The 21,948-nt window shown below is 49.2% G+C and overlaps 7 protein-coding genes across 7 annotated transcripts; 4 read left to right on the forward strand and 3 right to left on the reverse strand.

The window, feature by feature from the left end:
- The first annotated feature begins 7 nt into the window (after positions 1–7).
- Positions 8–1,530, forward strand: HD556DRAFT_118003 (uncharacterized protein). Its single transcript, XM_041296104.1, has 2 exons — positions 8–934; positions 991–1,530. Exons 1-2 carry the CDS (start codon positions 292–294, stop codon positions 1,245–1,247), a joined length of 900 nt encoding a protein of 299 aa, XP_041163675.1. The 5' UTR covers positions 8–291; the 3' UTR covers positions 1,248–1,530.
- On the forward strand, positions 1,359–2,177 carry HD556DRAFT_117987 (uncharacterized protein). The gene is made up of 4 exons (XM_041296103.1): positions 1,359–1,654; positions 1,731–1,750; positions 1,804–1,833; positions 1,897–2,177. Exons 3-4 carry the CDS (start codon positions 1,818–1,820, stop codon positions 2,058–2,060), a joined length of 180 nt encoding a protein of 59 aa, XP_041163676.1. The 5' UTR covers positions 1,359–1,654; positions 1,731–1,750; positions 1,804–1,817; the 3' UTR covers positions 2,061–2,177.
- Positions 2,178–5,743: 3,566 nt separating this feature from the next.
- On the forward strand, positions 5,744–8,534 carry HD556DRAFT_1346544 (Peroxin-3-domain-containing protein). Its single transcript, XM_041302253.1, has 7 exons — positions 5,744–5,948; positions 6,007–6,457; positions 6,508–6,592; positions 6,644–7,013; positions 7,071–7,184; positions 7,245–7,842; positions 7,988–8,534. Exons 1-7 carry the CDS (start codon positions 5,749–5,751, stop codon positions 8,063–8,065), a joined length of 1,896 nt encoding a protein of 631 aa, XP_041163677.1. The 5' UTR covers positions 5,744–5,748; the 3' UTR covers positions 8,066–8,534.
- Positions 8,535–8,856: 322 nt separating this feature from the next.
- HD556DRAFT_1266087 (acyl transferase/acyl hydrolase/lysophospholipase) lies at positions 8,857–10,435 on the reverse strand. The gene is made up of 4 exons (XM_041299111.1): positions 10,353–10,435; positions 10,157–10,302; positions 9,784–10,101; positions 8,857–9,731 (listed from the first exon to the last, which is right to left on the reverse strand). The coding sequence occupies exons 1-4, from the start codon at positions 10,392–10,394 to the stop codon at positions 8,930–8,932; spliced, it is 1,308 nt and encodes a 435-aa protein (XP_041163678.1). The 5' UTR covers positions 10,395–10,435; the 3' UTR covers positions 8,857–8,929.
- Positions 10,436–10,601: 166 nt separating this feature from the next.
- Positions 10,602–13,211, reverse strand: HD556DRAFT_1346551 (RNI-like protein). The gene is made up of 8 exons (XM_041302254.1): positions 13,010–13,211; positions 12,765–12,953; positions 12,442–12,708; positions 12,208–12,393; positions 12,057–12,154; positions 11,937–12,004; positions 10,888–11,882; positions 10,602–10,836 (listed from the first exon to the last, which is right to left on the reverse strand). The coding sequence occupies exons 1-8, from the start codon at positions 13,067–13,069 to the stop codon at positions 10,792–10,794; spliced, it is 1,908 nt and encodes a 635-aa protein (XP_041163679.1). The 5' UTR covers positions 13,070–13,211; the 3' UTR covers positions 10,602–10,791.
- Positions 13,192–14,427, forward strand: HD556DRAFT_1231587 (uncharacterized protein; the record flags this gene model as incomplete). The annotated part of the gene is made up of 3 exons (XM_041297442.1): positions 13,192–13,514; positions 13,537–13,744; positions 13,795–14,427. The coding sequence occupies 3 exons, from the start codon at positions 13,192–13,194 to the stop codon at positions 14,425–14,427; spliced, it is 1,164 nt and encodes a 387-aa protein (XP_041163680.1).
- Positions 14,428–14,695: 268 nt separating this feature from the next.
- HD556DRAFT_118302 (uncharacterized protein) lies at positions 14,696–21,810 on the reverse strand. Its single transcript, XM_041296105.1, has 17 exons — positions 20,876–21,810; positions 20,748–20,824; positions 17,999–20,698; positions 17,897–17,950; positions 17,720–17,848; positions 17,500–17,667; positions 16,615–17,366; positions 16,499–16,567; positions 16,388–16,450; positions 16,239–16,328; positions 16,085–16,189; positions 15,954–16,037; positions 15,847–15,907; positions 15,521–15,794; positions 15,309–15,468; positions 15,204–15,252; positions 14,696–15,155 (listed from the first exon to the last, which is right to left on the reverse strand). The coding sequence occupies exons 1-17, from the start codon at positions 21,718–21,720 to the stop codon at positions 14,965–14,967; spliced, it is 5,871 nt and encodes a 1,956-aa protein (XP_041163681.1). The 5' UTR covers positions 21,721–21,810; the 3' UTR covers positions 14,696–14,964.
- Between the last annotated feature and the right edge of the window lie 138 nt (positions 21,811–21,948).

The raw sequence follows: 21,948 nt of genomic DNA on the forward strand, positions 1-21,948 counted from the left end.
CTGCGCATGGCAGGAAAACGATCTGAATTCGTGATAAGATTCAAGGTGGCAAGCAATAATTCATTTCGTGGAAGACTAACCAATTATTCCATACAACACGAGGCAACCGGATTGCTAGTTGGAAGCGCTTACTCGGAGTAATCCAGATTACGCCTGCCAGACGCGTTATGGACATGTAATATAAAGGTGTCGGGGCAATGTTTCATTTTGTGTTCAATTTCCCAACTTTCGCAAAGGATAACAGAATTCTCTTGCATTTGCACTGTTTTACTTGTCGCCTAGGGTCTACAGATGGATAACTTACGCACACATCGTAGAAAAAGACACGAGCGCACCATAATTTCATCCAGATCAACACTACAAAACTCATTGTCCTCATGGCCAGGGCAGGCCCCTGACCAACATTCAACGAGACTAGTCCTGGAGTCATGTCTCCAGCGCCTCGACCGTCTCGACAGCTTAGAGCGTCGTGTCCATGAGGAAATCCAGCAGATCCGCAGCGTCTTGACGAATCTCCTTGGCAACTACCAGTCAGATGTCACAATGGAGAATTCGGGTGGACGTGATAGCACCGTCGACTCCCAAGCTGCACTCAATAGCCTCAATACCATTGCACCATTTGGACCTTCGCACGACCGCTGCTTCGTGCCACAGTTTGCACCCCATGGAACACCGTTCGGGGTCACGGGACCGCTGTCAGAGGGTACAGGTCCCCCCCAAGGTAAGTTGCTGTATTTGCAGCCAAAATTTTCATTTAAACACTTACTGTGTACAGCGATATTGCCCCACGGCGCTTGCACTTTTTCCGACTATGGGCCGATTGTTCAACATCCCCTAACTCAGCCTCGGTACAGCATGTACTCTGAGGCCTGTTCAGCATTCTATGATCCGCGTGTCACGGCATCGTCGTTAGAGGGTGAGGATCATCGCCACGGTCAGTTCACTATCATTTAACAGCTTTTCGTCAAGACACTTACAATGTATCCCTAGATTTATCGCTCTGTGGCGCATTGGATTCCGTCTATGAGCCCGCTGCGCAACTGTCTGTCCCCATCCAAGTAAAGGACAAAGTAAAATGCACCCGGTACGGGTGCTCGGCACTCATCAAGAAGGATAATCTCGGTCGTCACGTCAAAGAGGTGCATGAGGGGAAGATTAAGGCTGTCTGTGCAGGCTGCGGAAAGGAGTTCAAGCGCCCATATCAGATGAATGAGCACATCGTTCGGACCCGATGTGGAAGATCCTAGATTGTTTTCTTGTACAACAAAGTCGCTAGATATCTGTTGAAGTGGTTCCTTATGCACAAGATGTGATCTAGGGGATACAAGCGTTCGCTTGCTACAAGGTGACCTTGGTGGCCGAAAATTCATCCTTGACTTCATTCGCTACTCCGAGGGAGATTGAACCATTGATGGGTACGGAAAGCCCTAGAGATTGATATGGTGATCTCGAAAGGAGTAAGAAAGGCGATGCGCACCGATGTGATCATAGTGTCAAGTGTTTTCAAGGGTAGGAAATAATACGAGGTGAAGGGCGTGCTCGAAATCTTCCTGGCCAATGAATTAACGCGGAGTTAGTGCGGGACGACTGCCGGATATGTAGATGATTCTGTGCCTCTCGGACCCGTAGCCCTGACACTGCTGCCTAAAAATCGGTACGTGCTCGGGCTGCCAGATGCCTAATCCATTGTCGCCGCAAGTGACAGTTATACGCATATTCCTCCATTTCAGAACAGATTCTTCCAGAGGATGTGTGTACAGTCTGCCCCAAACAAGAAGATATTAATATTACCTCGTGGTGTAGTACATAGTGGATCTATGCGGAGCCGACACCGTAAGTTATCTTTTGCACCCTACCTCGTGTGAATTTTAAACAATCATTGACATGAACAAATAGCATCATTCTTGACGTCTTTCATTCTGGCGATGCTGCTTTATCCCGAGATACAGAAATGTGTACAGGCAGAAATCGATGCTGTCGTGGGTCAGGACCAATTTCCCGCGTTTGAGGACAGAGAGAAGCTTCTGTACGTCGACCTCAGAGGTGCATTTTCGTCCTAGTTCCTGCTCACTCTCAACGACGCAGGGCTCCCACGTCACGTAATGAGGGAAGACGTCTACGAAGGGTGCAGCGTACTTAAGGGTGCGATCGTCATCGTAAACATTCTTTCCATTTCACAAGATTTGAATGAGACGTACCTCGGAGTTCAGGCCTGAGCGCTTCCTCGGTCTCTTGCCGCCTTGATTGGAGCCCCGCGGGTTCATATTTGGGTTTGAGTGCCGTAGATGCCCTAATGCGTGTCATTTACATGACACCATCGATATACAAACTGCCATTGGACGGTGGCATCTTGTTTCAAGGTTGCATTCTGCCAAAGCCTCGTTGTACCTTCATCTCTTGTATCCTTGCTGCGTGTACGATCGTCAAACAACTCGATGAGTTAGGGGAAGAAATCATACTTCTTGTAGAGTTTGAGAATGTTGGTGCACTCTGGTAATTCGTCCTTCGTCGAGCTTGATAAAACACATTCTTACACACCCAAAGGCACGGAAAAACTTCCAAGTGCAGGTTCATCTCGAGGAACGAGGATCTGTTGGCAACTCTCGCAATAATCAGCACATCAGCCGACTTGGTGGAACCTCACGGGTTAGTGTGTTCACAGTAGATCATAAGCGGTGCAATTATTACATGACTGGTTTCGTACTGAAATTCTAATGATCATGCAACCATCTGCAAGCAGCATTAAATCTCTTTCAGTATCGACAGTGTAACCTATCGACTGGGACAACCGTTCGTTTATTTCATTCTTATCCGCCCTCGTTGGTATTTCGCTAACACTCATTTTTTCCGCACACTTCTGGCCAATTTGGCATCGTAGTGGTATGCACGCCGTGTGCTGTGTATGAAGAAGGCGCGTCGGCAGCCCTTACAATCGGTATCAGTTTATCACCACCAAAAAATTGACTTCACTGTTCTGCAGTGTGATTATCGATAGATTTTCCACCAGTTTCTCAGGGAATGGGAAATTTAGAACCTTCTTGACGTGTCGACCGAAAAGAAAATATCAACAGACAACAATAGTCTTACTAAATTAGAGACAGACCTTGTGAACACCAGCTGGCGTACGACTGAATTCACTAAGGTGAGCGATCATCACATCATGATCGACGAGACTGTGCTGGGTGATGCGGTGGCCACACCGTTTTCAATTTGGATTTGGAGAGCTTTAAGACTCTATGAATGGTGAGAGGATTCAACTCCAGAGCACGGCAGCCTGCAAATTCCTACGCTCATGATATCGGTGACAGAGCAAGTCAAATTCGAGGTCTGCTGGCATGCAAATTACGTCTATTTGGATATGTCATGGAGTCCTGAACGCGACACTCATAAAGCAGTAGTCTTCCTACTGTTCCCACCCACATTTATTGATCCTGTGTCGCATCGCACCATGCATTTTTCCTTCGTCTTCGCCGCTGTGGCTGCTTTGACAGCGTCTGCATTTGTCAGTGCATGCCCAAATCAGTGCGCAACGACTCAAGATTGCTGCCTTGGTCAGACATGTAAGGCGATATACATCGCCAGTAGTGTGAGTATGAGTAGCTCGCATTCAGTATTCCTCAAGGCTCACTGGCGTTGTAGGACTCATATATATTTATTTGTGTTGATACGTCATAAACCAAGCCGGAGTGGCAAGTCGCAACAGTGAGTCGTTTCTCTGGTAACGCTTTGGTACAGTGTGGTTGATGCACGATACTCAAGCAGCTCATTTCTGGTTTGACCGAGATGCTTGCTTTTGGACAAATTCAGTGCCGCTTGAGCAATGGAGGCATTAGAAGAACGAACACTCGATATATGATCTTGATTTGAACACATGATATGTGACCGAAGTACTTACGACATGAGTATTACCGATCTTGTTGTGACTTGTGAGTTTGAACATCAAAAGCTTCGTGGGTTGGACAAAACGCATGACATTGGCGAATTGGCTTTCCATTAGCCATGGCCTTCTGATGATTATTATGGTAATAAAGACTCGCTTAAATCTTTGCCAGTGCTTTGAATGTGTCTACCAAGAAATTGCAGCGCTTGATAGACTGAAGACTGAGCGCTACCGATATACGAGCAGAGGCGTTCGACGTCGGTGAAATGGAGAACAATGGATAAGAGAGTAGTCATAAGAGAGTGGTTGCAAGTGATTTCAAAGGATGTCTGTCTGCCAGCGCTGATGAAAGGCTTCCCACCATCCTAATCCATCAGCTTTTCCACCTGAAAATGGCCTGCAGGTTAATCGCTATATGCTTTGAGGTTGTTAATGAGCAGTGTGGCCTTTTGCTCCCCCTATCGCCATCGTCTTTCTTGCATATTTTCTAGATGGGTTATTAGAACACCATACCTTGTAGTTTGACATTCTGCTGTATCTACTTAAACCGGTCTGGCAGAACCGGCTGGAATAGCGGACTTCTGGCCAAAACACCACCAATGACCAAAAGACATCCGTAATGGGAAAAGAGTTAATGCATGGAGAATCGTAATTTGCCTTGGAGTGTATGGGACGGAAGTATTAGAAGGGAGGACGTTCGACTTTGCGAAATCACCGCATGCTGACAAGGGACTAGTGCCGGCAGCCTATTGGTAGACGATATAATGGCCACGGAACCACAATGCGAGGACTCGGACTCGCTATCTAGTGGTCTAATTAGCATACTTGGACTCCCATCGATTTTTTCCCCTTAATTCTGCCACCTGCTACACTGGCGGAACATGGCTCTGCAAAGTTCTGCACAACACTGTCACAGTGAGAGCCAGTAACATCGGTCGTGTATAAAAGTCCAGCATCCTACGGTACGGGAATTTTTAGCTCACATGCACGACAAATCGCAAACACGTACAGCTGTGGTCGATATCAGGTTCGAGATCCGCTGGCACGCAAATGACGTCTCTTCGGATAGTACGTTCTGCCTAAATCCACCATGAAGTCGTGCCCAGAATGCTAGTGTCAGGACATAAAAGCCAGCAATGTTTCCCTTCGTATTTGTTACTCCCCATACCAAATATCACAATGCGTTTCTTTATCCTTGCTATTGTTACTGCTTTGATAGCATCTTTGTCTGTCAGCGCGGATGACGATATTATATGCGGAGCCCCTGACTGCCGCAGGGCCTCTCGTGTTGATGAGGACACTAGAACCTGAGAAGAGCGAGTATGAATAGTTTGCTTTGCACAATTTCTCCAACACTCACAGACCTCGATAGGATTCATTCATAAATGTCAAGCATTTACATCAAATCTAAGTCGCAAGACGCAGCAGTAAGTCGTGTTCCCGATTTTGCGATGATGCCGCACAGCGTGGTTGATATAAAGTAGTTCGTTGCTGATTGGCCGAAATGTTACTTCTGAACAAAATTCCCTGCCGCTTGAGCAATGGAGAACTTGTAATAGAGGGACATCTCGAACACTGAATATAACATGACATTGAAGTACATACGGCGTATTGGTCTGGTCACGGTTGTAAGCTTTGAACATCAAAAGCCTCGTGGGTTCAATGAACACCAGTGTTACACCACCATAATGAATTGCTGTTCAATCAAAATTTGAAATTAGCTTCAGTGCCAATATTAAGCGCCTGCAAGGTGTTGGAGGTGTTGGACTCCAACCATACGTATATACGATGTTGCGGAGATAAGTCAGAATGGAATTATGATCATCTCTGCGCTTGCAACAAAAGACTCAGTCACGAGGACTAGCCCAATGCTTACATCATCCATTGACTTTCCTCCTTCAAGTGACCTCATGTTCGACGCTGCAAGGAAATACGTGTACGACCGGCGTCGTGGGCTATTTGGGACATCGGTTGTTCTATGTGGAGCCTATGCTGTGAGCTGTTATGTTAACGAGAGACTAGAGGAAGTCAAAGAAAAGGTTGTCAGAGGCAGAGCTGCTCGAGAGGCGTATGTTCGCCGACGTTGTCAAAGGTTACTGATTTACCTGCTCATTCATTGTTATTAGACTTCGAAGACGCTTTCAGAGTACTCATGATGATGCGTGTTTTACTGTTATGGCACTTATTCCTACACTGGCTGAGCAAATCCTCGAGGAGATGGATGTGGAGTCACTTACCAACGAGCTTCAATCTCTGTCACGCATGTCCCGTCCTCAATCTCGCTTTCAACATCCAGAGTCTCATTCCGAATCCGAAGTTAGCTCCACCTCAGATATGCGCTCGGATGCTGGGTCTGTGTCATTGTCGTCCTATTCAGGCATTGATGGAGAAACATCATCGAATATGGCAGCTTCAACAGGCAGTTGGGTCGATCGCTTTTCGAGCTCATCGCACAAGAGTGCAAGCGAGCAGCTACAGCTACCTCACGAGTTCCTTGCCTCTGCTGGTAGTCAACTATCTGACTCAATTACCACCGCTAGTTCCTCACTGAGCTACAACCCTGGTGCCCCTTTTCATGTGAGCTTCTCGGATCCGGAATTGAAAAACTCTATTTATGCGCAAACTAGGAACCAAAGGCTTCCATGGCTTCCTCCATGAGTGAAAGCAGCACCCGAACGAAAGCACAATTATGGAAGGAAGTAAAAATATTAAGTACATTGTCATATCCAGTATCCCTTACAATTTGCTCACACAATATATCAGCATTGACACGTACACTGACGACACTCTATACAACCACTTTGCTGTCCCTCCTCACGAGCATACAGCTGGCTCTTCTAGCACGTGAACGCTACATAACCTCGGTCCTTTCCGCTGAACGCGCTGAACGCATCCGCGAGGCAGCACCTACACTCTCTGGTCTTATCTTCCGTGAGGCTGTATCTCGTGTTGTTGACGTGGAGATGATATGGCCAGCATGGTCTGCAGGCCAAGAGGACTGGGATGAAGAGGTGGAAGGCGTATCAGACGATGCTGAGATGCGGTTCTTGACACTTAGCTGGTGGATACTACACGTTGGATGGAAGGATGTAGCCGCAAGAGTGAAAGGTAGTGTCGAAGCCGTCTTTGAGGGGTATGTACTTTTTTCAGGTAGGTGTATACGCGTATTTTACTAATTTTTTAATGTCAGAGTATCTCTCAAGACAAAATTGTCACCTTCTGAGCTCCACGTACTTATCCTTGATGTTCGACGACGCGTTGAGCGGGACGGTATATGTGACGATAGAGCAAGCATACCTGGCCGGTGAGCAGAGTCCCTCTCGCTGCCTCACGGCTGGGTTCATTGACTCACTCTACCACTTAGCTTTCTTGGCTCTCTCCTTCCACCGACTCCAGAAACAACAGCCCACGTACTTGCACAAGGTGGTGCTCTCCCCCAAGTCCCCTCTAAATTGTCACCCCTCCCCGGTTCTTCCATTTCATCGTTACGCGACAGCAATGACTCTCCACCGATTGCCGGTCCCACCCCTCGTGCAGGTATCTTTCCAACTCCTCCCTCATCTGTTCCCTCCTCTTCCCCATCGCCATCCTCCAGCCAACCTGCCCCAAACATAACGACCCCACCCCCGACCTCGCAACCTCGTGCCGAGTTCAATGATCCAATATTCTCCTCCCTCCTCTCGCAGACCAGAGCATATCTGTCCGGCCCAGATTTTGCTTATGCCCTCAGCGCTGCGCTCGACCGCGCCACGATAGTACTGGTCGACGGACTGCGGGCGAAGGTGTTCGTAGACTCGAACTCGACAAACTTCCCAGATGGGCTGTCAGCGACCAATCCGATTGATTTGACTGTGGAAGAGGAAGCGAAAGAGGAGATAAAGATACGGTTGGCAGGCCTTTTGCCTGGACTGGCGCGGTGGAGCCAGTTGGCGCTGAATGCTATGCCCAACGAATTGGTAGATGTGAGTGTGCGCGTTTTTATTTTATTGTTTTATTTTATTTTATTTGCTTTCTGTTGTATCTGTGCGACTTCTTTCGAGCATTGGATACCACATTCATCTCGTTTGATTCACGTCATGCTGTGTGCTTCAGCTAACTTTTTAACAGAATGTCATGGCGGTGCGCGAACTCGGTGCCCTGGAGGCGATTATTATGTCAGATTATGAGGATCGATACTCTAATTGATGTCGAGAAAGAAAGAAAAAGTCATCTATTACCTGCCTGGACTGATGAATGACATTATGCCTAGTGGATATAGCTCCCTGAGTAATTCATTAACGTGCAATTACAATCAGGTCGTACTGAAGCTCCCAACCAGCGTGGCGTAGACGCATAGCAAAGCTTTCAACATTTCAAAGACGTAGTCAAGACTGGTTACGAGTCTACAATGTACTAGCTGTAGTCCCTCGTACTACTACCCCTCAGGCTACACGTCCAGCGTCCAGTGCGCCAGCACTGACAGGTATGGACACCACATGATGATCCCGGGGAGGCACTTTCGTCTGGCATTCCTTCAGTTGATGTCGTGTGTTTCTCAAGTGGATATCTCTCAATTTGTATATATTGGGTCACAATCAGCGGCTGCCGACAAGTCCAGTTCCAAGGATACTCTGGCAGCGTGAGTTCAGTACCAGTTGACCCAGGGAAAAGTCACGATTTAAACAGTGCACTTATTCGTTCCTTCCCACTAGTTCCTCTTACTGTCCCCACATCCCGTTTTAACATTGAGTCTGAAGCAACCCACGGGCACAAGTAGTAGCCATGCTAGTTATCCGGACCTTTGATCCAGCGAATTGCGGTTTGCGGTTGGTTCAACACAGGTTCAACGCAAAGCCAGAAGCATATTCTTATTCCAAGATTTAGATGTACATTAGATGGCTGGATCCGAGCGTGAATATACCCAGTATTAGCGAGGTTGCGTTATAATGTAGACGACACGCTTGGACAACACGCTCCCCTAAACTCTTTCATCTAGGAGGCAGCTATATCAGCGTCAATCGCCAAAAATATGGTAGGTCGAGTCACCATGTCTACAACGAATCATGTAGCCTATTTACCAGTACGAAGGAGTCGAAGGGCTTGTTCAAACACCCCTAGCGGGAGTGTGCTCCTGAACCCAGCATCGTAAAGATGCTGGACCGCTTCAAGAAGCTGAATACATTCATTTGATCCATCAATCAAGGACTCCGTGGCAGGGCGTCGGATTAGCCCGACATAACGAGCTCCGCATTGTTCTACGCAAGTTTTCATTGCTGGGTGAGCAGCGATCTCCAGGATAATGACATTATCGCCCTCGTCATGAACAAGCTTCTGCACGATGTCCCCAAATCTCGTTGGGCGGAGAACATTGTCCCAGAAGTAGTCGCTATCAAGCGGCCTATTGAGCCAAGCACCGTCAATGGTGGACATCACTCGCACTTCACGTGTCCCCCCATCCGACTTTCGGTCTAGGTCTAGATTCTCCAGTGCTGCCTTGAACGGCCCCTCTATTGGTTCCATCAATGGTGTGTGGAATGCACACCCAAGCTGAGGGAGCCGCAGTGCAAATGTATCTGAGAAGGTCTTGGAGTTGCTTAGGAAAGCAAATAAGGCGTCTATGAGGGGATGGGTGCCAGCGATGGCAACGGCGTGTGGAGAATGAAAGGATGAAATCCAGAGGCCGGATGTCGCCCCTGCATGAAGCAGCACGTCATCGATGATCATCCGTGCTTGCCGTGGACTGACGGCGACAAATATGGTGGCACCGTTTCCCTCGACTTCAGACATGGTAGTAGCGAAGGCCGCAGCAATCCCGATCGCGGTTGATCTATCGTAATGGCCTGCCGCGTAACCCATCACTATCTCCCCTATACTGAACGCCCATTTAATAACATTTTCAACTTCTGATCGATGCGATTAAATACCTTGTGCCAATAACGAAATTTGCTTTAAATCCCAAATTGCGAATGAGATCCCACAAGGCGATTTGTACGTATGCAAATGATAGAATGACATCATTTAACGACCAGGTGCCACTGGCGTTCAGTGAGCACTCGGCGCCCGGAATGAAGAGGCCTGTGCGGTCCAGTAACGATGGCTGGCCATATACCTCCATCAAGATCCTATCGTTTTCCTTGATGGAAGCTAGGAATGGAGGGTATCTTTCCGCGAGCTGACGACCCATGGCTGGATGTTGCGATCCCATTCCGACGAACGCCACACAGAGCTTGGGTCCAGATCCTCTATCAGATGGTGGAGATGAGGGGGAGAGATCCCACCATGGGGATGATTACTCACTGACAAGGATCTTCATCTTCATACAGTGCTCCGACTGGTGGATCAATCTCTGAAGGTATGCGCCCTGAGTCATTGTACAGTTCCAGGTGCTCTGGCATCACAGCGGCCTGAGTGTCTGGTGGGGCAAGCAGAATGGATAGAGGTTCCTGTTGCTGCGCTTTGTGAAAGTACATAGTGTTCAAGATAAAACACATACCTCCGGGTGCACGAGCCCTCCCATGATGGTTGAGATGCACATTTTCACCGTCAAAGTTGAACGTTAAATGTCGAGGAGCAACCGACGAACTCGGAAATGAAAAGATAGCTCAAATGCCGTCAAATTTGTGAGTGCTTTGCAGCAAGATGCTTGATGGGCTTGGCGCCGCTTTCCGTGCGAGGGTATGGCAGCGAATCTCCACAGTAAGCCGCGTGTTTTTAATCTGTTACCAAATTATATATCAATACTCTGAAACGGGCCTCATGAACTGCCTGCGAATCGCCACATCAAAATATCAGACGGTCATTGGCTTGTCTGTCAGTAATGAAAGTAGGCTTCAGTGTGCTCAACAAGAAAAAGGCGGCCGAAAAACCTGTAAATAACTACATCATCTCAAGCATGTACATGCAATGCTGCACCAAGTAACCACGCGATATTTTTACATGCCCCCGCTCGGTTCGATCCCATGAACCTTTATGGCTCTCTGTGAGGTCAGATCAGTTTGCAAACACGTAAACGAAGCTTCTTGGCTCACCTTCACACCCCAACCAACACCCCTTACGCGACTACATCCCCACACCTTAATCTCGTTCAACTTCATGCACGCTGTGACAACATCTTTCATCACAAAATCATCTAGCTCCCGACACCACCCAGCATCTAGATAGCGCAGTTCCTTCGCCCTCTTGAGTTGTGCAAGTGCTTCAGAGGAAGCGCTGCGTAGTCCATTCACACTCAACCACGTGAGCGACTGAGCAGAGTGTACGATGGCAGCTGCGAGTGCCGCACTTGAGAGCTCTTGATTTCGGGCAAGAGACAGTACGCGCAACGGTGGATTTGGCGTGAATGGTTCGAGGGATGTGAGACTGACTTCTACAGGGTCAGCGTCCACATCCATATCGTCGCCTTCGTCTTTCAGAGTGGACATGGGATAAGCCCAGTTGCCAAAGAATTGCGCCACGCCTTCATCAGTGAGACTAAGACACTCGTCCAGTTTTAATTCGAACAAGATACGGGAGTATTTCCTGACACTCTCCTGGAGGACATGGTCAGTGAATCCTTCATGCTTTGAGGTATCAAGTGTTTCAAGAGTGCTCCCGTGCTTTTCTATGATCTTCATCCAACCGTCTTCATCTATGCCTATTCCTGGAAACGCCAAATCTAGCACTCTCAATGGCGGTAGAGAGCATAAAGGATCCGCAAACTCGTTGTCCATCAAACCAATTTCCCTCAATGAGAGCTCTCCGATATTTTTGCAGCTACCTGCGAATGTTTGCATGCATTCTAAGTCAAATCTTGGACTTTGCGTAATCTTGAACACTCGCAAGCCTGACATAGCCTTGAGGAATTCGATCCAGGCTTCTGCCCGTACGAGGAATGGGCCAAGGAGTGTCAGGGAAGTCAACTGCGGCATTGAAGTGGAAAAAGCTAAAAGGACGGGCGATGTGAGACGCCCGCAATAATCAAGATGTAAGTGAGTCAAGTTGGGGTTGAGGGAAGCGAGGGTTGTCAATGCGTCTGGATTCAAATCTAAACAAAAAGGCTTGGGTGAACCGGTACGAGCAGAAGGATAGTGAAACATACTAGTTGCATCATAGAACCTCAGCTTCTTGTTGAGCACATCATAGAACAAATGTGCATTCTCAGGAGTGCTGTCGTTCTGCTGTGAGAATCTCCGAGAAGTATCCCATACTCATCACTCACAGACCACGGTTCTTAGAGAGGGCTTTCGCAATTTCATCCATGTTCACGGCACCTATATCACCCAAAGCTTCCACATCGTTAATGTAGCGGCTGATAAGCTGTGCCATGAAAGCTCAGTCGTCTTGACAATGAAAGGTTATTAATGGCCCACCTCGATGCATATTGCCGCAAGAGACGGAAAACGGCGTTCCCGATAACTGATAACATCCCGTTTTTCCGTGACATTAACGCGTTTGCGAGGGACTACGGGCTTCTTGAAAGGGTCAGTACCAGAAGCCTTGGCACAATGGTGGCAGAGATAGCCAGGAGGCGGATTTGCTGCCATAGTATACTTTGTCTACACGCAATGTTACGCCATGTTATTCTGAGTGAAACGAAATCATACCACAGTGAACTGCTTTTCGCATCTCGCGCAGGTTTCGAAGCTCCCAGCCAGAGGTTTGGGACTACCGTTTCCACCCACTGACCAGAGATTCTTCGACATTGCCCGGTATTCGTCCTCAGAGGAGCCTTCATATTCACCATCGTCTTTCGCTTTCTTCTTGGCCTTGGCTTTTGTGGCGGCCGTCGCTCGGCCCTTCGTACCCTTCCGTTTTTTGACAGGAGATTCTTCCGCAGGATCGTCGAGCTCGTCTGAGGCGTAGCCAGTGTTCTTATTCGACCAAAGAGTCAATTCAACGATGAAAGACTTTCATATGAACGACTTACCCTGCCTCGACCACGTCGGCCATTCGACGCCTGGGGAGCACTTTCCTCCGGTTGCTCTTCTTCTGGAACATCTTCCACGTTATCTCCAGCGTTACTCGGACCAGCTACAGATTGACCTTGTGACTGGCTCCCAGGCTGATTCTGTGTAGCCACTCGACGAGCAATGGTAGCAGGATTAATACCTGACTCCTGTTAACAAAGTTTTATTGAAGCGATGCAAATGTTTTAGGGGGACCGAAACATACCCGAAGAAACTCGGTCAATGCAGATGTAGGTCCCCGGACATTATTTCCACGTCTGCTCATTGTTGGAAGCACTGAAAAAAAGTGATTGAAGACTATCGAGGTCGGTGTACCTTGAAGGTTGACGCGCCTTTGTAAATTTATTAAATGAAACACGCCGGGTCACGTGCTAGTACTCTACGTCCATGTCTAATTCTCCGCTCCTGCTCGGGCCAACGATAGCGGCCACCCGCCCTCTAGCAGCTCAAGTAGGTGGCCATGCAGGCATTGAGACAACAGAAGACAATTCCCTTCTGATCAAGCCAGCCCTTCCTCGTGAAATTGAATTTTATCAACGAATCGCCGCAGCAGGCGATCACGATGAACTCTCGAAGCTTAGAAACTGGACCCCAAAGTTTCTGGGCGTGCTGAAGCTCGAGGGGCAACTCAAAGATTCAAATGCAGTTGGCGATGGAAATATGGAAATAGTTCCCGTACATGGCAATATAGTGTCAGAGGATAAAGATATGTCAATCCGATTCTGCTGTCAGCGCGTCCCGTTTTTTCTTATCTGGTCCAGCACAGCGCCTCGTCCTTGAAAATGCTGCGTACGGCTTTGTGAAGCCTTGTATTCTGGATGTGAAACTTGGGACCGTCCTCTACGATGAAGACGCGCCTCCTGAAAAGCAAGCGCGTATGATTAAAGTCGCTCATAATACTACTAGCGGAGAAACGGGCGTTCGCTTCACAGGATTTCAGGTACCTGCTCATGGTTTTAATACTCAGATTAAACGCTGAAATCGGTGAAGGTGTACGGTAATGACTCTTCCGAACCTATCTTGACGCCCAAGTCGTACGGCAGATCGATCAAGAAGGAACAGCTTCCTGACGTTATTGAGATGTTCTTTCCCGTCTCGTCTGCACCTTATCCGATACCACCGAACTTCACTGAGACATCCGATTCAGACGTGTCAAAGCCACAATCTGGTCTTCCTGCTATCCTCCTCCACTGCATTCTCACTACACTTCAAGCCGACCTAGAAGAATTGAAAGCTACCATAGCGAACATTGAGATGCGCATGGTAGGTGGGAGTATTCTCATAGTGTACGAGGGAGACTGGGAACGTGCATGGAAGATGCTTTCCATGCCTTCCGGGACCGCCACGATCGAAGAAGAAGAAGACGACGATGACGAAGTAGAGGTCGAGATAGATGAAAACGGACAACTTGTTCTGGAGTCTATACCCGACGAAGCGATAGAGGAAGAGGAGGAACATCAAGCTCTTTTGTGTTCCCTTTCTCTTATAGACTTCGCACATACCCGACTTATCGACGGGGCAGGTCCCGATGAGGGCGTGTTGAAGGGCATCCAGACCATGATCGATCTTCTTAGACAGCGGAAGGACAAGATCGCGGCGATGCTGCCTACGTGCGATGCATAACTTGATTTCGGTCAGTTGTGGTCTAGCAGAATAAATATGACAGTATGAACATCTATAACTCATTTTCCTTGTCCATGTGCCATTATAGGATACGGCTAGGAAGCTGCCGCAGAATGATCCAGTAAGACGAGCAGGCTTTTGGATTTCTTACTGCTTGTATGAAGAACTCCTATTGGGTCTCGAAAGGATCAAGCTATGAAACAGCGGAGAGTGGAAAGCATCAAATAATCCATTCTGTTATGGATAAGCTCGCTATGGTGGCAGTTAAACGTTGAGCATCGAGACAACTGGGCGCTCATTTGCTGTACCGTAGCGTATTAAGGGTATCCCAAATGGGGAGTCGCTGCACAACCAGAAAGCCTGAGCTGCTGAATCACTTCAGAACAATTCAAGTACATATGCAGACATCGCACGATCGTCCATGGTCACAGCAATGAGATAGAATTGATAAGATGCTGCTTAGGAATGGGTAGCTGAATGTCAGTTAATATGGGATCATAACAATAGCAGAGAAGTCTAATAAAATGTCTGTAGATATTAAAGTTGTAGGTCCGTCTTTGATGATGCACGCAGAGCTTTTACAGCTCGTCGCTCTCCATCCTTGGCTCTTCGACTAGCGCGCTCGATTGCGTCCTTCCATGATAGAGCTTCTTTGGTTGAAATCGCTCGCAAAACAATGGTATCGCCACCACGCGGGTAAGTAAGGTGTAGGCGAAGCAGAGAGTCCTCTAGGGCACAGTAAACTCAAGGTCGTGATAGGTAGAAATATTACGAACCTCGCTCGTTTCTCGACCCCTTTATTTGCACTTCGTTGAGAGGTATGGGCTATCCCACACATCAGCACCTACCTAAATTCCGGTAATGGCGATAAAAACACTCACAACACGATATAAACCCTTTCCTCCTTCATGAGTCAGCACGAGAATGTCGCTGCACAGGAACAGACGAAGTTTGCGTCCGCTTTTTGCTTTGCTTATTATCCCTTCCTTCACAAGCTTTCGCGGTCCCAGGTGGCGTGTTGGAGCGGTTAGATCAAGGTGACTGAGAAGATAACTCAGCGCCATCAGGAGCAAATATGCAAGAAAATACGCACCCCTGTCCAATCCACAGATCCTTGCTAATCTCACCCAGCCTTTCTCTCCCTTCTTGCTCCCGTATCGTCTCGTTCACATGCTCCAAAATTTTCTGTGCTGCTTTCAAAGCAGTACTGATGTTTTTTCGTTCCTCGTCATCGCCTGGGAGCTGGATGGAGACTCCTGGAGGCTGTCCGTTAGTTACGGTGTGGATGGAGGTATTAGTCGTTGAGGAGTGATCTGTGTATTGAAGGATTTGGCGGATTAGGAGAGGGTATCGGGTGAGGCGTTGCACTGGAATAGAAAGTCAGCTACTAACGGCTATTAAGCCTCCGCATGAACGTACTTGGTACGAGGAGATAATGTGATAAATCAAGATTTCGAGCAGAAGGGTCATCACGGAGGCGCTGAGAGAAAGGTCAGTAAACAGCTAACAAAACGTTTGTAGCATACCTGAAGTTGAGTAGCAAGGTCAGCATTACTGTCTCTCATGGAGTGAAGAACCTTGGCAGCGTTGTGCTGGTTCAAGCAGTACGACTAAAAAAGGTGAATATTAACGATGCGCAGACTCAGGAAGTATGTACCAAATAAAGGTGCATGTTAGGAATGTGAGTCTCCAGAACATCGCCAATGTGGTCGATATAGAGCCGACAGTCTTTCTGACGTTCTTCGAGAACGGAAAGGAATGTCTACAAAGCTGTCAGTCATAGCCAGTAAGCGAGAGCACCGAGAAGGTACAGTATTAGTGAGTAATATGTCTTCAATGTTGGCAAATATAACAGTGGTCGCCTTCTCTCCGAGCGTGCCCATAAGTCGGGAGTAGAACAACTGTCATAGTAACGTGAGCAATCTGAACACTACAATATTAATAGCACTTTAAACCATACTTCAACGATGAGCTGCAGGTCGCGAACGTAATCTGCTTCGGTAGAAATAAGTTCAAAAATTGCCTGCAGATCGTGAGACACAACAACCACACTACAAGCACATAATCTCACCTCTTGTCGTCGCCGCTCCATCTTAGGAATGCCCTCAAGTGCCGACTTGTCCACTAAGCTCGCCCATGACTACTCACCTCAATACGGCGCCCGGTAATAGCAAAAAAGACACGCACCGTGCCAAAACTAGGGCTCTCATCTCCAGTCTCACCACCAGCAGGCGTATTGACGATAGGACCAGATATGACCAACGTTTTCTTTTCTTGTTCCGGCGTACTCGACCTATTTGTATGTCTCCCCAAAAAGCTCAAAAACTGCGACGTACGACTCTCCCAATCTCGATGTGTGAGACTAGGCGCCAAAGACACAGCGGGCGAGCGCGGCGGTGACGAAGGAGAGGTATCAAAGGATGAGACAGACATCCTATTGCTGAAGCTTCCATTCGTCTTCTTGAAAACCTCGTACCGATCGAAAGCGTCGTCCAGATGAGACGTCGAATCGAGCTCAGTATCTGTCAAGTCAACAGTCGGCAATGGCGGAAGAATCTTCGAAGCCACTGGTGCTATGGAAACCCGTTGAGGAGTCACGGGTGGATGGCGGCGCTTCTGTACTGGGGGATTAGGCGGCGCTGTCACACTCGAGCTCGTATCTACAATCAGGCCTGCCGCCTCCAATACTCGTTGACGTTCAAGTTCTCGAGCGTGTTCGTCCTCAATAGTCCCATCTTCAGACCCTTCTGATTCGTCATCTGATTCGTCCATCGAATAATAGTCCTCGCCCTCATCGGAAGACCTGTCAACGTGGTCGTCCTCATCAGGTGATCCGCTGACAGCTGCCGCCCCCGATATATCAGGACGTTCGGCACTGTCAATGTTAGTCGACGGCTTCTCATGCGGGTTCACGCGCAGGAGGGGTGGAGATCCGGCGGCTGTTAACAACGAAAATGGTATTTCCGAATCGTACATGTAAAAGAAAAGCAAAAGAATAGATTTTAGTCTAGTTGCCAACGGCGATCAAGGTTAAGAGGAAAACTCAAGGGGGAGGCGATAAAATCCACGAACCCTCTACTATCTCCAGGTAAGCAGCCGGCACGATGAAGACAATTCCGTCTCGTTCAGCTTTCCACCAATCCTCTTCGCCTCTATCTATGATGGAGAGTTCGTCGCCTTCGGCAAAGGGAAGCTCATCTGCGCCCTCCCCTGCGTATGAGTACAACGCGTTTGCTTTCACTACATACATGATGAACATATTTGAAAGAAAGGTACATCGAGGTTTACGCACCTGGTTCCACCTTCTGTACATATGTTTGTGGGAAGAATCCAGATTTGCCATCCTTCACGATGGTGCCATACCACCAGGCGCCTCCTGTCTTGGAAGGATGAGCAGTAATGATCAGGTTCTCAAGAAAGCCTAACAAAATAATCAGCAATCAGCCGTACAGATCAACAACGACCATACTAAGATCATCAGGTCTCTGTCCCTCATACGGGTAAAGCGACCACACACGGAACTCTGAAAAATAATCAGTTCAGATTCCCCCCCTGCCCCATGACTGCTCACCAGTAGACCTATCAATATCATCCATCATATCAATCGTTGCCTCAGACGCTTGAATCTCTGGCATCACAGATATCTCCTCAGCCGGCTCCTCATCCTCCTCAATAGTAGTCGGCAAGTGATGTACAGCGCCTTGGTCAGCAGCAAGACCAGTATACCAGTCAACTGATTCCTTCTTACTGTGTCCTGAAGTCGACCCTCTGCTCATCTGGGGTGCCTCAGCAGTGGATTCTTGGGGTGAAGGAAGCACAAATGCTGCAGGGGCGATAGCAGCGGGGGGCGACGCCGGACGGGGTGCAGCATTGATATGAGCAGGAGGAGCAACATCGCCGATGACTTTGCCGGAGGTTGCTGCAGCACTACGGTCATGAGTAACAGCCTTCCTCAATTTTGCGCCTCCTTGGATAGCGTTCAAGAGGGCACTGTGATTACCAGTTGGAGCTGGGGGTGCGACATTGACTGATGGTGGTGGGGGTGCAGATGGTGCAGATGGTGGAGGAGGTGCAGTGGGTGCGGGTGGTGGAGGAGGTGCAGGGGGTGCAGAAGCTGGTAGCAGAGGTGCAGGACTTCGAGACTTCTCAGGTCCAGCAGATTGGGGCCTTGAAGGCAACAAGTTCCCAAACAGCTGCTGCGCCAAACCCATACGCGTGTCCCTTGAACCCAACTCCTCATCACTACTATCATTCTCTTCGTTTTCCATTAGGTTATCCCAGTCATCTTCGCTATCACCTCCAGCCGTGTTGTAGGTCGATTTGCTCGAAGGTCCAGGACTTTTAGGGGGAGCGGGTGTGGTAGGCGCAGGCGCAGGATTGTTGAGGAAGAAGGGGTTGCTGCTACCGTTGCTTGCTGCAGGGGTTGAAACAGTAGATCCCCCCTCCTTCATCATTCGACTGAAGGGATTGGTACTTGACTTATTTACAGGCGGTGCGGGCGGTGGTGGCGGTGGTGGAGTAGTAATAGTAGGCGCCACTTCATCGGGCCCAGACTTGGGCTCTGCTGGAGGAGCAGGCGGCGGCGGAGCAGGAACGAAAGCAGGCGGCGGCGGGGGGACAGGAGATGTAGGTGTAGCAGGCATGATAGGGGACACGGCAGATTTACTAGCCAAGAACTGCTTTCGGCGTGCCAGGTATAATTCATCAGCGCGACGCGCCTCCTCCTCTTCTTCCTCAAGCTTGCGGAGGAGGGCAGCGTGGTCTTCTCGTTTCTGGCGAAGTGCTGCCTCACGGGCTTTGAAATCTGCATCCTCTGGGTCTTCTTTGGGTACAGCAGGTACTGGTGGAAGAGCAGGTGCTACGGGAGCTGGTGTGGGAATTACAGGAGCAGGAGCAGGAGCAGGAGCAGGCGAGGGCAAAGAAGATAAAGTCGCAGATGGGCGAAGAGCAAAGCCCTTCCTTGGTGGGGGCGGTGCTGGTGCACGGGGCTTCTGAGCTGGTGACGCAATCTTGGGTGCAGGGGCAGGAGGTGGGGCGGTAGTAGTAGGTGTTGGGGCAGCAGGCGTAGGCTGAGGAGTCGCCTTGCCTTCCCTAAGAGCCTTCTCGCTTTCAAGTCGTTCTCTCCTAAGTCTCTCGCGCTCTTCAGCCTGTCTCTCAGCTTCCTTGGCTTTCTCTTCCGCTTCCTTCCTCTCCTGAGCGAGTCTGTCTTCAACGCTGACACCCAAGGTAGATGATACAGTCGACGATGGCATAGAAAGACCTAGAGCTTGCATACGCTCTTCGAGACGTTTCTTCGCTTGTACTTGAAGAAATGCTTTACGCTCTTCAGGTGTCATGTGTTTCAATCCTGGAGCAGGCGAGCGGCTGGTGGCTGGTGGCGGTGGTGGTGGTTGCGATATGTTGTTTACCGGAGCAGCAGGCGGTGGCGGCGGAGTACGCGTTGTTGTCGACACATCGCGATCATCATGGCGGTCACGGTACGACCTATCCCTGTCGTAGTCTCTGTCATCCTTATCGTACCTCGATGCACTGCGAGAATAAGGTCTATCACGGTCATCATCTCGATAGCCCAAGGAAGGCGAATGCCCGCCATCTGTATCGTCAAACCGACCAGATCTCTCGTTCCTCCTATCACGCTCTCTGGCATACTCGCGATTCTCCCTCTCTTTCCTCGCCTGGCGGTCCTCGATCTTGCGTTCGAGCTCAGGTACACGCTCGTGCATGAGCTGCAAAAGCTCTCTCTCCAACCTCCTACGTTCCTCCTCTTTGCTCGCGCTCCTTGGACCGCGGGAGACATAATCCAGATCTTCTTGCAGACGCTTGATGCGGTACCGCAGATCGCCCATCTCACGATCGAGTTCGTCATCGCCCGCATCTGCTACTGCGCTTGCATCGAGCATCTTTTGCGTGTTGGCAAGTTGACGCTTTATATCAGACATGTCTGCGGCAGGGCTGTTGTCTTCATTACGCGAGCGCACAGTGCTGCGATCGATGTGCCTGCTGCGGGGCTGGTAGAACCCGCCAGGGGGCTCTGCATCGGTATGCTTGTAGACTGTAGCATCTTGTCGCCCGCCAGCACCTGGTGCAGATGTAGAATTGAAAGAACGCTCTTTGAGACGTGAGACAGGAGTGTCGAGACCCAATGGAGAGCGGGCGCGCGTATCATTCTTGAGAATGTCCTTGAGAAAATTAACAGAGGTATCAAGATCTCGAGAGGATGGAGGGATAAGTTCGGATGGGAGTTCGTCAGGTATGTCATTGCCATTAAGTTCTGGTGTTGTGTCAGTGGTGTAAAGTAAAGATGAAATGCAAGGACATACTGCGGTAGATCAGGCCCATTGCGACATGGAATTCAGCAAGGTTGAGCTTGCCGCGGTTATCAGCGTCAGCAAGGGTCCTGCATAGACATTAGAGACTTGATGTACAGTAAGAAAAAATTGATAATCACCAGATGCGAGCCAGTTCGTTCTTTTCGATTCCACTCTGGCCAAAGACCTCGAGTGCGGTCTGACCGCTGATGAAACCAGTGCCTTGGGCGTCCCAGGATCTGAAAATCTGGTCATATTGCTTCTTTTCGGCTTTGGAGAGCGTCCATGGGATCTTGGGTGCAGACCCTATGCCTCGTGCTTGATTATGTTGCTGGAAGGACTGCTGCAAAGATAGACCACCCAACTGCTGCTGGGGAGGGGCAGCAAGCTGGGGAATTCCTCCTGCACCATATGGTGCAGAGATATTGGCAGGTAAGAACGAGCTAGACATCATTTGCAACCGTGGATCTACAAAGCCAGTTACTTGGGGGATCAAGGGCGCAGGAGTACGACCCGCAAACCCGGTTGGCTGGGGTACGAGACCTGGGTTTCCACCGAATCCTGAAGGAGACGGACCTCCGAAACGCTGTGGATTTGCGAACCCAGGCTGTTGGTATAACTGAGGCTGCTGCTGGAATTGGCTTGGAATGGGCGGAACAGGTGGAGGCTGCGGACGAGCCTGCTGCGCAAAGCTACTCTCACCTGGAAAACCCGTAGGCTGGGCTTGCAAGACACCCAGTCTAGAGGGGCCCGGGCTCAGGTAGCCTGTCTGTTGAGGCTGCTGGTAAGGCTGCTGTGGTCGTGCGCCTGGAAACCCGGTAGGCTGTGGAGCAATTCCACCAGGCTGAAAACCACCACTAGCTATTCCTCCAGGCTGGAAACTGGGTTGTTGCTGAAATTGAGGATTCTGGCCAGGCTGAAACTGTTGACCTGGATAGCCTGTGGACATGGGATACTGAAATCCCGGCTGGCCCCACTGCGACATCGTGCCAGATTATGCCTGTACAAATTCAAGCTGATATGAAGATCGAAGAATGGAAGAAATTAGGTCTGGTCGCTGTTGCACACGGTGATGAGACCCTTTAAAGCGGAGATTGCGTAGTTTTTAAGTCCAAATTTAGAATTAGAATTTAATTTATGTAATTAATCGATTTCTATAGGGTTATCTCTCGGAACGCTTTATTGCCGTAATGGCGCCTTGAAGGCAGAGTCT

Source organism: Suillus plorans, assembly GCF_016647745.1.
Source record: "Suillus plorans strain S12 chromosome Unknown HD556scaffold_11, whole genome shotgun sequence".
NCBI lineage: Eukaryota > Fungi > Basidiomycota > Agaricomycetes > Boletales > Suillaceae > Suillus > Suillus plorans.